This window comes from Trichechus manatus, unplaced genomic scaffold (genome assembly GCF_000243295.1).
Source record: "Trichechus manatus latirostris isolate Lorelei unplaced genomic scaffold, TriManLat1.0 scaffold00119, whole genome shotgun sequence".
NCBI classification, from domain to species: domain Eukaryota; kingdom Metazoa; phylum Chordata; class Mammalia; order Sirenia; family Trichechidae; genus Trichechus; species Trichechus manatus.
In genome coordinates, this window is record NW_004444055.1 from 3,702,572 (window position 1) to 3,715,259 (window position 12,688).

Consider the following 12,688-nt stretch of genomic DNA (forward strand, 5'->3'; position numbering starts at 1 on the left):
CTGAGTCCAGTACAGCTAGATGGTGCCTGGCTACCACCACTGACTGCTCTGACCAGAGCTGGAGAAGGATGTACAACAAAATTCTAACACACACACAAAATACCAGATTTACTGGGCTGAAAGAGACTGGAGAAACCCTGAGAGTATGGCCCCCAGACACCCTTTTAGCTCAGTGGTGAAGTCACTTCCGAGGTTCACCGTTCAGCCGGGGATTGGACAGCCCCATAAAACCAAATGGGACTAATGAGGCACAGCAGCCAAGGGACAAGGACTAGAAGGCAGAAGGGAACAGGAAAGCTGGTGATAGGGAACCCAAGGTTGAGTAAGGACAGTGTTGATGTGTAGTGGTGTTGTTAACCATTGTCATAGGGCAACATGTGTACTGTTATAATGAGAAACTGCTTTGTTCTGTAAACCTTCATCTAAAGTGAGAATAGCACAACTGGAAGAACGTAAACGATGTCACTGAACTGTGCAAGTAGAAATTTTTGAAATGATGTATCTTTGGCTATGTATATTTTCACCAAAAAAAAAAAAGGTCAAGAAGGGAGAGGGTTGACATGGCGTGGGATTGTTAACAAATGTCATAAAACAATAGGTGTACTGACTGTTTAATGAGAAACTATTTGTTCTGTAAACCTTCACCTGAAGTACAATTAAAAAAAAGCTATGGCTGCCAACCAAAAAGGTCGGCAGTTTGAATTCAACAGCCGCTCCTGGGAAACCCTGTTGGACAGTTCTACTCTGTTCTATAGGGTCACTATGTATCTTGTTGTTGTTGTTGTTGTTAGGTGTTGTCAAGTCAGGTCTGACTCATAATGACTCTGTGTACAACAGTACAAAACATGGCCCAGTCCTGCACCAACCTCACAATTGTTGCTATGTTTGAGCCCATTGTTGCAGCCACTGTGTCAATCTATTTGTTGAGGGTCTTCCACTTTTTCTCTGCTGACCCTCTACCTTATTAAGTGTATCTTTATAGCTTTTTGTATCTTTTTATGTATACATTTAGAGGATTTATTCATGCAAATGGCCTTAAGAACCTTTTAGAAAAGGTGGTAGATAACCACACAAATAAAATAAATATCTCAGATTAGCTGTCAAGTCTAATAGTGATGACATATTTTAGGACATTGTTTTTCAACATTTATGTATTTTATAACTTAACTCATGGAAAACTATATCCTAATGGATAATTATAGATCTTACTTTTACTTATCCATCATAAGTAATTAAATTAAGCACCGCTACTGTGTTGAAGTTGTTTATAAGACTGCTAGACTGGGAGGTACTTAGGAGTATGGAGGGACTGGGTCTAATTTACCTTTCCCAATCCCTGGCTCTCAATAAGAGACCGGTGAGTGGGCCTAAAGTGAACCCAAGACCAATGGAGAGACTAGCCAGTATTATAGCTCAAATCCCATCCCACCCATGAAGGCTTCCCTGATCACCAGTGCTTCAGCCTCTATGGCTGTTGATTGAATGAGTGATTTGATGGTAAAACTACTAACCTTTACTGAATATTTACTATGTGAGAGGCTCTATGTTAAACAGCTAATATGTTTATTTTAGTTAATCCTCAGAAGGTATTTTACACATAGGAAATCGAGGCCCAGTGGTCTTGAATGACTTGATCAGGGTCATGCAGCTGGTGTGGCAGTCCTAGGATTCACATCCAGGAAGGCTGTCTCCAGAGCCTGTGCTGCTGAACACAGTGACAATCTGCCTTCCAGTAATGAAACAGGCAAATAAATGAGTAACACCCTAATCCAATGTTCTCTCCCACCACTCTTTGGTGTGTGTGTGTGTTAATGGTTTAGGTGCCTGGGCAAAGCCAACTTGGGAAGCAAAGTCCTCCCCAAATTATTCACTCACTAAGAATCTACATGGTGCCTGTCAGCACTTGTTCAGCAACCCCAGGCCTTCAGCAGATAATATATAAATTATGGATTGGTCTTCTGTTTTTATTTTGTGTGTATGTGTGTGTGTGTGTGTGTGTTCATTAATTTGAAATCCAGGATGGTGTTTGGATTTTCACTTAAGCACAGACTGAGGTTCTATTAAACAAAATTGAATTTTAAACTTATTTTTTCTCCCCAGATTTTCTACACAGTTGATAATAAATCTTGAAGTTACTTTGCCATTACCATCCAAACTGTTAGTTTCCAAAGGTGTAAAAAGACTCTGAGCTTGTCAGCCTGGGTTATTAAAGATGTATTCTTATGGGTTTCACATATGACATGTAGATATGTTAAGAGCAATGGAGTTCTGCTTTGAACATGAGCCTAGTGCTCAAATTTATTAAAGTGATCATATTAATTATCTAAAAGAATGTGACCATGAACACCTGGCAATGAAAGCTACGTCTTACTTTCTCTTTTATCTTGAAAATGGATGAGGGAGAAATGTGTTTGGCAGAAATTGTTCAATCCTCAGATTTCTGCCAAAGCAGCTTTCAGTGCAGAAGGATCATCTTACCTCTCCCTCCCTTAAATACTTTGACAGCTAAAAGAGATGCTTAGATAGTGTGTTAACTGTAATCACTTGAACATTGTTATTCTAATTTCTAATAATCAAATTACTTCATTTCAGAGAAAAGAAACCTCAATATGGGCTGCTGTTAGAAGGAGTAAAGATTAAAGAAGCAGAAAAATACTGAAAGATTTTAGTGCCAAAATCTCTCTTCTTTGGCATTAAAATAACCTGGCTAAAGTTTATTAGCTGAATAACCCTGGGCAAAATTATGATTTTTAGTTAATCTTATTAAATGAGTAGAATAATATCTTCTTTCAAGGGACAGTTGTAAGAATTATGTTTGGGATATCATAATTAATATATGAAAACAAAGAATTTGCTGGTAAAGACTATCAATATCCTTTTTTCCCTTATGTACTTATACATATAATTGTATATTTCTTGTTTCTTTCATTTTAAAATCCTTTTAAATAGCTTAAAGTAAGAATCAATGGTTTTAACACTGTTTTTAAAAGAAGCATATGGAAAGTTCATCAATCAACCATATTAAAAGCTCATCAGCAAAAATTCTTCCCTCTCTTCCTCTAGAATGTCTTCAGTGAAGGGGAAGATTAGCTATATATATATTTTCCATATTCTGAAAAGAATCTTCAGACTGACTCAGTTACAGTCTCATTTTATAATAAGAGTTGTTTTATATTCAAACCATATGGTTGGAATGTATAAATTGGCTAAGGTGAGACATACTTCCAGTTATAAAGATATAACTTTATATGTCATGTCCATTGTCACCAGAGGCAGGGGTGGATTATCCAAGAGGCAAGGTAAGCACGGTGCTTACCTCGATTACCAGATCATCTGTAGTGAACAATTTCACATTGGTTTCACCACATCTTTGATTAATAACTAAACAAAAGTAAGCCTGTGCTGACCTTCCATACTGTGTCGTCTGCCCCTGTCAGGGATTGTAAGTTTGAAAAGAGGCTTGGATTCTATAGGAAGGTGCTGTGGGTTTGGGAGAGAGACAGATGCCAGCCATACCTAGAAGCAGAGTCTTTGATGTGGTGAAAAAATGTTAAATTGTTCACTACAGATGATCTGGTAAGCAAGGTAAGCACCGTGCTCACCTTTCCTATTGGATAGTCCACACCTAACGAGAGGAAATAAGTAGAACATATATTACTAATTTAAATACTTTTTGTTCCAAAAATATAGAGATAATTTTGAGACAAACTACCCTTTAGCATTAACAAAAAACTATACCAATTTATTATATTTACAAATTATGACCCTTTTTATATACCATTATATAAAGTGGACTTTGATTTTCATAAGTAGTCTAAAAACAGGGCTTCAGACTGGTTCATTCCAGTTCAAACCCCTACTGAGAATTTGCCTTTCCACCCCAGATATACTGATTCAGAATCTGTAGTTTGATAAGATCCCCAGGTGGTTCTTTTTTATAACTTCCCAGAAACTTTGTTAGAAATACAAATTCTCAACAGGAATCTTGTTAGAAATACAAATTATTAGCGTGGTTCGTCCATTTCGAAGCCTTGGTCCAGAATTAGCTTGATTCTGCCTAAGTGATTTCTGGTGTTACAGGGGCACTGACAAATATTCTAAAATTATTCTGCATAGCACCAAATTATAATGATGACATGTGGAAAGAATCCATTCTTCAATTGTTAACTGATACAATTGCTTTCATTGAGTTCTCTCCCTTTTCCTAAAACTGTCAAAATTAAATTTCATTCTTTGACAAACCTGATAGCTTCTTCATCGCTAAACACTTTTTTCCCCCCTAAACTGAGTTAATTTATTTCAGTGATAGTTTTCTTTACGAGGATGATTTTAAACCATGTGGTCACTCATTTTTCTCTTCATGAAAGCGAAGAATTGGTTTCAATTTTAAGATCATTTGAGGGGTAATAGCAAGGAAAACATCCCTAGTTGAAGAAATTTCCTATTGGCCTACAATTACTGATAATCTTTTATTAGTTGTTATTGTTATTTATGATTGCATACCCCATCTCATTCCAGAAAGGATATGAGGTAATTTTAAAAGCACATATGGTAATACTTCAATAAACCTACATAAGGAGTTTAGAGTGACAGGAATATAAAGGTAGGGAAAATAATATGAAACAGGGAAGAATTGAGCCAAAAATTAGGTTTCTGAGTAGGCAAAGAAAAATGACAAACACAATCAGTTACAAGATACAGAGAGCAGAAAATAAACAGATTCCTTAGAAGTTGCAATCCATTTTGACACTGAGTTCTACCAGAAATTTCTCCTACTTGTCTTCATAAAGTGCATTATGTGATGTCATTGCAAATGCCTTCCACACCATTGCTGCTGAAAAAAAAAATAAGGGCCCTAGAGAGCTTTGTAGTATAATATTTCTTGGTGTGTACTGATGATATAGTGATCCCTAGATGGTGCAAACAGTTTGTACTCATCTACTAACCTAAAGATTGGAGGTTTGAACCAACCCAGTGGCACTGCAGAAGAAAGGCCTGGCAATCTGCTTCCATAAAGATTACAGCCAAGAAAACTCAGTGGAGCAATTCTATTCTGTAGTACATGGAGTCACCATAAGTAGGAATTATCTTGACAACAACACATTTGTTTGTTTTGTTTTTTATTGATGACAGAGGCACACTGTAGGTGCAATTATGTAAAAGCAATCATATAAAACTAAAGTAAAGAAATAGTTTTCTTGCTAGCTGTCAGCCGTTCTCAGCTCCTAGAGATCATTTGCATTTCTTATTGCCTGGTCCCATCTATCTTAAAAGCCAGAAACAGAGAATTTCCATTGTATTTAATTTCTCTCATGTTTCAATCTCATCCCTGATCTCAAGACGCTAATTTAAAGGGCTCATGAGATTAGGTCAGGCCCACCTGGAGAATCTCCCTATCTTAAGGTAAAATGTTCCATATACCATAGTTCTATCACAGGCATAATATCCCAGCACATTCATGCTTCCAAGAATTATACAAGGCATGGGCATGCCAGGAGAAGGGTCTCTTAAGAGACATCTTAAAAGGGACATCTTACCACACACGTCAGTTTAAGAATTCATCAGTTAAAGAGTAAACCAGTTTATAATTTTTAAGGAATAAACTGGTCTGTATTTTAGAAGCGTCGTTCAGTTATCCCATAAGTTTACAATTTTAGAATATAAGGTTGCCTTACTTACAGATGAGATAAATTTAAGGCTAAAACAGGCAGAACCACACCCTTGGCACTAAATATAAAAAATTGAAGAATCTGATCTCACGATTTGCCATGTGCTTTATTTGGCATGAAGTTTTCATCAACTATAACTTATAAGGGTGTGTTACCAGTGTTCAGTAAGAAAGTGTCACATAGGATTAAGAACATCTGTAACAACTTAACTTACAAAGATGAGACAAGTAAGCTTACCAGGAGTCACCAGAATCTGGATTTCCAAGACGATTCACAACATTCATGTCGTGAGTAACTATGTTCTAGAATCCATTCATATCACTGGATCTATTGACTTTATTGTAGGCCTTCCCGTATGGAATTATACACTGAATTGTTGTATGTTTGTTTGTAAACCACTTTATACTAAAAATTTGTCAAGATCTGAGGTAAAGTTCTTCTGAATTTCATTTCTCATGTCATCTTATTTATACTCTACCATATCATTTTTGTTTATTGTTTTATTACTTTTTTGGTAGGTGGTGGGTGGGTTGGTTTGGTTTTTGCTACTGGATCAATCTTGCTAATATTGTTTTATTATGTACACTTTGTATTTTCAAATATATTATTTTATCCCTGCAGTATATCTGTATGTTGTTGTACAGCCTAGGGAACCCTATGGGGCAGTTCTGTTTCATCTTACAGGGTCACTATGAATCAGAATCAACTCGATGCCACTTAACAACATAACAACATGTTGTTAGCTGTGGTGGACTCGACCTCTGACTCAGGGAAACCCCATACAAAACAGGATTTTTGTGATCCATAGGGTTTTTATTGGATGACTTTTTTCAAAAGTAGATTTCCAGGCCTTTGTTCCTAGTCTGTCTTGGCCTGGAACCTCTGCTGAAACCTGTTTAGATCGAAACAACACTCAAGCCTCTACTGACAATCAACTGATGGCTGTGCTTGAGGTGCATTAGCTGGGACTCCAACCTGGGTCTCCCACAAGGAAGGTGAGAATTCTACCACTGAGCCACCAATGCCCTTATCTATATCTTTAGCTATATCTGCATCCATTTATCCATAAATGGATTTTCTGACAAGGGTATCTCCACAAAGGATTAAGTTAGGAATAACTAATAGATTTCTATCAACAATAAATCATTGCTAGTGATTGCCTGGAGTCCTCCGTTGTTAAGGATTCTGGGTTTGTCTAGGCTAGTGCAAAAGAATTTTGTGGAAAATTAGACATACTTGCATAGGCTAAGAGCAGGAGGTGTCACAGAATAAAATACCACATATTTGTTAACTTGCAGCAAGGCTGTTATTCCAGAATACTAAGGAAAAACTGTATATTAAATCATCTTTATATAAATGTATAATCATAGACATAAATATGTTTATTTTTAGTTCAAATTTCAAATTTTAGAACGTCATGAGAATCTTAGGGTTTTCGGTGCAGTGAAAAGGATCCTGGCAGGAGGGATGGGTTAAAAGAGTTCTGCAGATAAAGCTTATCTACTTCAAAATTTTGCCTAGGGCAACCCTAGTTTCAAACAGTATTCCCTCTTTGGTGCATTTGGCTTTCTGAAGGGAATGCAAGGAACCTGTGCCACCACTTCCCAACCCTACTCAAAATGGACTATCTGCTTATGGTAGTCATCAAACTTTGTCATTCTGGAGGAATAGCAAAATAAGAAATAGACTATGTGCTTATGGTAGTCATCAAACTGGAGGAATAGCAAAATAAGTTTGAACTAAAATAATTTTATTTGGTAGATAAATGCAGATATTCACCAATAGTTTTTGTTTTTTTTTTTAAATATGAAAGATGGAAAGAGGAACAGAGCAGATGTGTTAAGCACTGGAAAACGTTCTTATACTATACATTTATGCATAAGGTTGAAGATGTAGAGGTCAAATAGAGCAAGATTGGTGTTAATAACCACAAAGTTTCAACAGAAAATCTCCTTAACATAATAGGAGCCATACAGTGAAGTAAACAAAAAAATGAAGATTAATCGACTTAAAAAATGGAGTCATAACCAAATGTTCAGAAGAAAAGCGATCTCCTGTTGAGCCTGAAAAATTACTAAAAAATAAGGGAAGGGAGAGGCAGAGAGGGAGCGAAGGCAAAAGAGAGAGAGAGAAAGACGGGGTTGAGGAGAGAGAGAATCTATGAAAACTTATTGTGAACATCTGACTTTTTATTTCATAAGGTAGCACAAACAGTATTGGAAATATTTACAATCTTAAATTACATAGAATTTAGATACATGCTTTTGCCTAAATATTTCATATCCCTGGTTTTCAGAAGTAGTTATTCTAAGAAGATTTACACTTGAAAGACTGCCCAAAATATGTTATGATCTTGTAAAAGTGATGTAATTTCCCTTTTGTTTATTTATAGTTAGTTTTGTCAATGTTGTACATTAATTTCATTCCAGTATTTCAAGGTCTGTTTATTTTGTGATTCAGAAAAATTTAGTCTGTATCCTTTAGTTATGTGAAAAGCCTAGCATTTAATTATGAACATGTCACATCAGATTTATGTAATGGACTGTAACCTTGCCACTACCCACATTACTGCTAGAAAGATAATCAGTCATTTAGGGTACATTCACTCTTGCGATTCCATGAAGTTCCAAACCATTGTCTTTTCACTGTGTTCTTTTTGTTTTATTCTGATTTATTGTAATCTCACATCTTTCTCCTTTACCCCAAATTTCTGCATTGCTAATTATTTTAACTCTTTTCTTTTCTGATTGCCTTTTCCTCCAACTTTTCTCTATTCTATTGATAGGGAGATATTAAGAAAATGAAATAAACTGTAAGAAAGCAAAGACTGTCCCAAAATTAGACTTAAACATAGTTAATGAGCTTTAGAGAAAAAGTTAATATGAAATTATTAAGATAGAACATCTCTACTTATATATAAACAAAACGTGTATGATGAGAACAAATCCAAACCAGCCCTCATACAGGGCTTTTAAATATCTTAAGAGTGGGAGAGATCAATTACCTCAGCTTGATCAATGGGTATGTTTTCATAGCTGTATAAATTATCCAGGTCTTCCAAGGTGGCATCATAGGTTTCTGAGTCATAGTTGATGGGCTCTGGAGTGGGAGCAGCCACAGCAACATCAAAGATGACAAGTCCCAGAACAAGTCTTGCAAAGGTTTTCATTTTTCAAACTTTCCTAATGGTAACATATTAAAATGCATAAACATTTAATCGAGAATAACTCATGAATAACTTGCACTAAATGTTGTCGTCAGGTGCCGTCCAGTCAGTTGTGGCTTGTAGCGACCGTATGTACAACAGAACAAAACACTGCCTGGTCCTGCACCATCCTCACAATCATCGCACTAAATAGGAATTGCTAAATCAATGTCAGCACTGAGAACTCAAGCTGGTAGCTTTCTTTACGTGGATAATTTATAAACATAACACATGAAATTATATGGTTTCTAAGGACCATTGACACCAGATGTTCACATTAATTCATAAACCTCTCAAAGTTTTTATAAAGGAGACATTTTATAGAGAACAATTGGGAAAATGGGAAGCAGAAAGATTATGATATGCTTACTCACAATAGGCTTTTTATTAGCTAAGATTTTTACTTTTTAATAAGCATTTAAGTTCCACTAGATCCTTTCATCAACTCTGGAGATAGGGATGATGATGATTATGATGATTAAGATGGTGATAATGATGATTGCTATGACTGCTGTACCATTTTACAGATAAGGAAACAGACATGTTTCTTGTGAATTCAAGCCAGCGTTTTTTTCAGAACAAAATAATAATGATTTTTTTCCTATTACTTCTTTGTTGCCTCTGGGTATCATTAATTCATACATAATTTAATGTATTTCATGCACAATGTTCTTAATTCAATAGAGCAAAAAAGAAAGCATTTTTCCCTGTAGTTTTGTGTTTCATTTCACTTCTTAATAGCTATCTAAGATTTGAACTCAAAGCTAATAGGAACACACTTTCAAAGGCACTATATGGCAAGGTTTTCTTGGAGAAATTTGCACACATGTAAGATTAGAATAATATTTAGTTTTATATTTCTTTAATAAACACTATTCTTATTTTATAACATCATGTTTATGGGTGCTCAGTCAAGACATTATAATTTTAACTATTTTAGATTTGTATGTATTGCTTTGAATATATTCAGCTTAGAAGAAATAATTCTCAAGTTTAATTTTAAACAATTAAAATGTTACCTAGTAGTCATTTATTAGCATGTAAAGTACTGTAGAACTTTTTATCAAGGATTTTTAATTTTAAAAGGTTTTCTGTCTTGGATACTCTTTTTGGTTTTACTTGAATAACAGTGCATATGGTGTTTGTACCTATGCACACATATAGAATGGAATTCATGATAAATGTTAGTTGAATTCACTGGCAGACAAACTGACCTTCAGTCACTTGAATGAAAGTCCTTATGAAGCAAGTTGAGGCAGAAGGATATGAAATTCCTCTGAGCATAAGGAGCAGTACAAGGAGCTCATTTTTATCCCCTCCTATGTGTTCTTCAAATAAACTTTTTATTCACACTGGAAAAACCAAGCCTCTATTTTACTTGCCTTTACAGAGGTCGTTGAAGAATTGCAGATTTGCAACTGTTCTAGGCAATTACCAGCAAAGTTCTACTTAATAAAACAGTGTAATTTGCAAACCTTCCAGGAACCTTTCTTCCAAATTCAAACGGAAAGCATTAACAGGGGCCACTACTAACCTAAAAAAAAAAATACGTTTTTGTTGTATATGTCTGGCAACTTTCATTATTCAGAGAAAGCATGCAGTTGCTGATGCTTTTTCTCACTTCACAGTCTACATTTGATTATAAATGGCTACTTATCACGGTTTACTTGAATTTGGCATATCTCCTAAAGCTACCAGTGATAAGGTAACTGTATGAATCTTAGAAATGTGAAGAGAATCTACCTATGTTTAGTTATAAAAGTTATATTCCTTCTTTTAAGTAATTATATTAGTATGCAATGTAGTTTCTTTGTTGAAATTTTGAATTTTTTTGCACTTTACTCCATTTAATAATATTTTAAAATGTATGTTTATATAAAACTTTAAAAAAACACATTCTACATACATAATGCAAGATGATCATTAGAATATTTTTAAACACCTTAAACCTCACCTTTTCTCCATTTGCATAATATTTCAATCAATATAAATCAATAGTGCCTGTCTATAGCAGCAAAGGATGTGGTCTGTGTCCATGCCCTTGATTAAGGGTGCATATCGGAAACTACTGTAATTTTATTGGCATCTGTCATGGCTATTAAGATCAGCTATGTTGCTGTATGTTATTAATTCCTAAGCTAATTCAGGATTTTGGATTTTCCAAGAATAGTATAAAGTCAATAGCAAAATTAAACCAACTTGATTGAATCAAAGTTCACCATGAGAGATTAAAGCAAGTTGAATTATTTTTTAAAGCCTGTTATAGTTGGGGGTGAGGGGGGAAAGGCTCTAACCCAACAAGAAAGCAAGTGTAAAAACTTACCTTTGGCTCCTACTTGGTGAAATGGCACGAAGTGACTGAGAACGCAGAGCCAGTGGTATTTGCCCCTGACCAATGGATGTGAATTCTGGGTCTGTGGGAGGTGGAATTTATCACACTCAATTTTCTGTTTGGAAAAGCTAACCTTGAGAAATGCTTCTCAGTTCTTAAAAACCTCAAATCATTTTATAGTCACTCAAGCTAAGCAGTAGAATCCAAACTATAGAGTATATAAAGCTTTCAAAATTATTTTAAGATAGAACTGCTAATGCATAACCTTAAATTTTTTTAACTGGCAGAAGTTGGTTTTAACATATTTCATCTATAAGAAAAGCATCAATTAAGAAATAAAATTAATATATGCAGTAATACTATAGGAAAGTTCTTATAAGAAATAATTTTTCCAAACTTGCATGTCTTGAATTGCTTTCTTCACTTTTCATTAATGTTAACTGAAATTTAGTAAATAGTACAAAAGCCTTACCTGTTTAATGTTCGGTAGGTAAAAAGAGATATCCAAGTTATTTGGATCACTTGGAACGCTTTGATAACAAAGAAACAATAAACCTTTTGCACGAAAATTTACAAAAAGTGTGTTCAGAAATAATGCTTAAATATGACCAAAGTGTTTTAAAAAGAAAGGCTCTTATTTCTCTCTTATCTAACAGGGCCAAACAAATCAAATTACGTAATTTTTTTTTTTTTTCCTTCTAGAATACAAGATTTGTTTTAGGCTCCTGGTACCTGACACAGTTTGTGAAACTGGGTTTTATTACAGTTAGGGAGAGAAAGTATATATTTATTAAATTTTCATTCCTCATTTTTATACTGTAAAAGTTCTAGAGAAAAATGTGTCCTGCATCGTGTATTCTGGTAGGCTTTACATAAATTCATAAGTCTGGCTCTCACCTGTGCATAAGGTCTCTTTCCTTCATGACCAGATGTGAATGTTGTTATTGTTAAGTTGCCGTCGAGTAGATTCAGACTCATAGCGACCCTATGTGACAGAGTAGAACTGCCCCATAGGGTTTCCTGTAGGGGCTCTATGAGTTAGAATTGACTCAACGGCACACAAACAACAATCTTTAAGGGAGCAGATTGCCAGGTCTTTTCTCCCACAAAGTGGCTGTGTTCATACCTCCGACCTTTCAGTTAGCAGCTGGGAAAGCCAGTTTGGGCCTGCACAAACTGCTGAGGAAAAGAAAATCTGTCTTCAGGATTCCCTCATTCTCCTTCCTGTCCTTTTCCCACCTTTCCTCCCCAAAAAACCTCTTTGCCCATTTGTTTGGAGAATTCTCATTCATCATCTTCACTGTCCAAAATTACTTCTAAATGATTTGCTTTCAGTGTGTATTATTTTTCTTGGGGCAAATTTTATTTGGGCAAAAAACAGTGATCCTAAGTAAGATATGAAGTTGTCAAGACCTCTCAAAAAGTAGAGGCCATCTCTTAGGGAGGGGCTTCTTTCCCTCATCCTGTCAATTCCATTGCATC

The 12,688-nt window shown here is 35.4% G+C and overlaps 1 protein-coding gene across 1 annotated transcript in view; it reads right to left on the reverse strand.

The window, feature by feature from the left end:
- EPYC (epiphycan) overlaps positions 1-11,277 on the reverse strand; it is a 47,798-nt gene extending 36,521 nt beyond the window's left edge. Inside the window, exons 1-2 of the mRNA XM_004384197.1 lie at positions 11,198-11,277; positions 8,674-8,851 (exon numbers count right to left, since the gene is read on the reverse strand). Coding sequence (XP_004384254.1) covers positions 8,674-8,838 — 165 coding nt within the window. The 5' untranslated portion in view covers positions 8,839-8,851; positions 11,198-11,277. The remainder of the gene's footprint in view (positions 1-8,673; positions 8,852-11,197) is intronic.
- Positions 11,278-12,688: the final 1,411 nt, after the last annotated feature.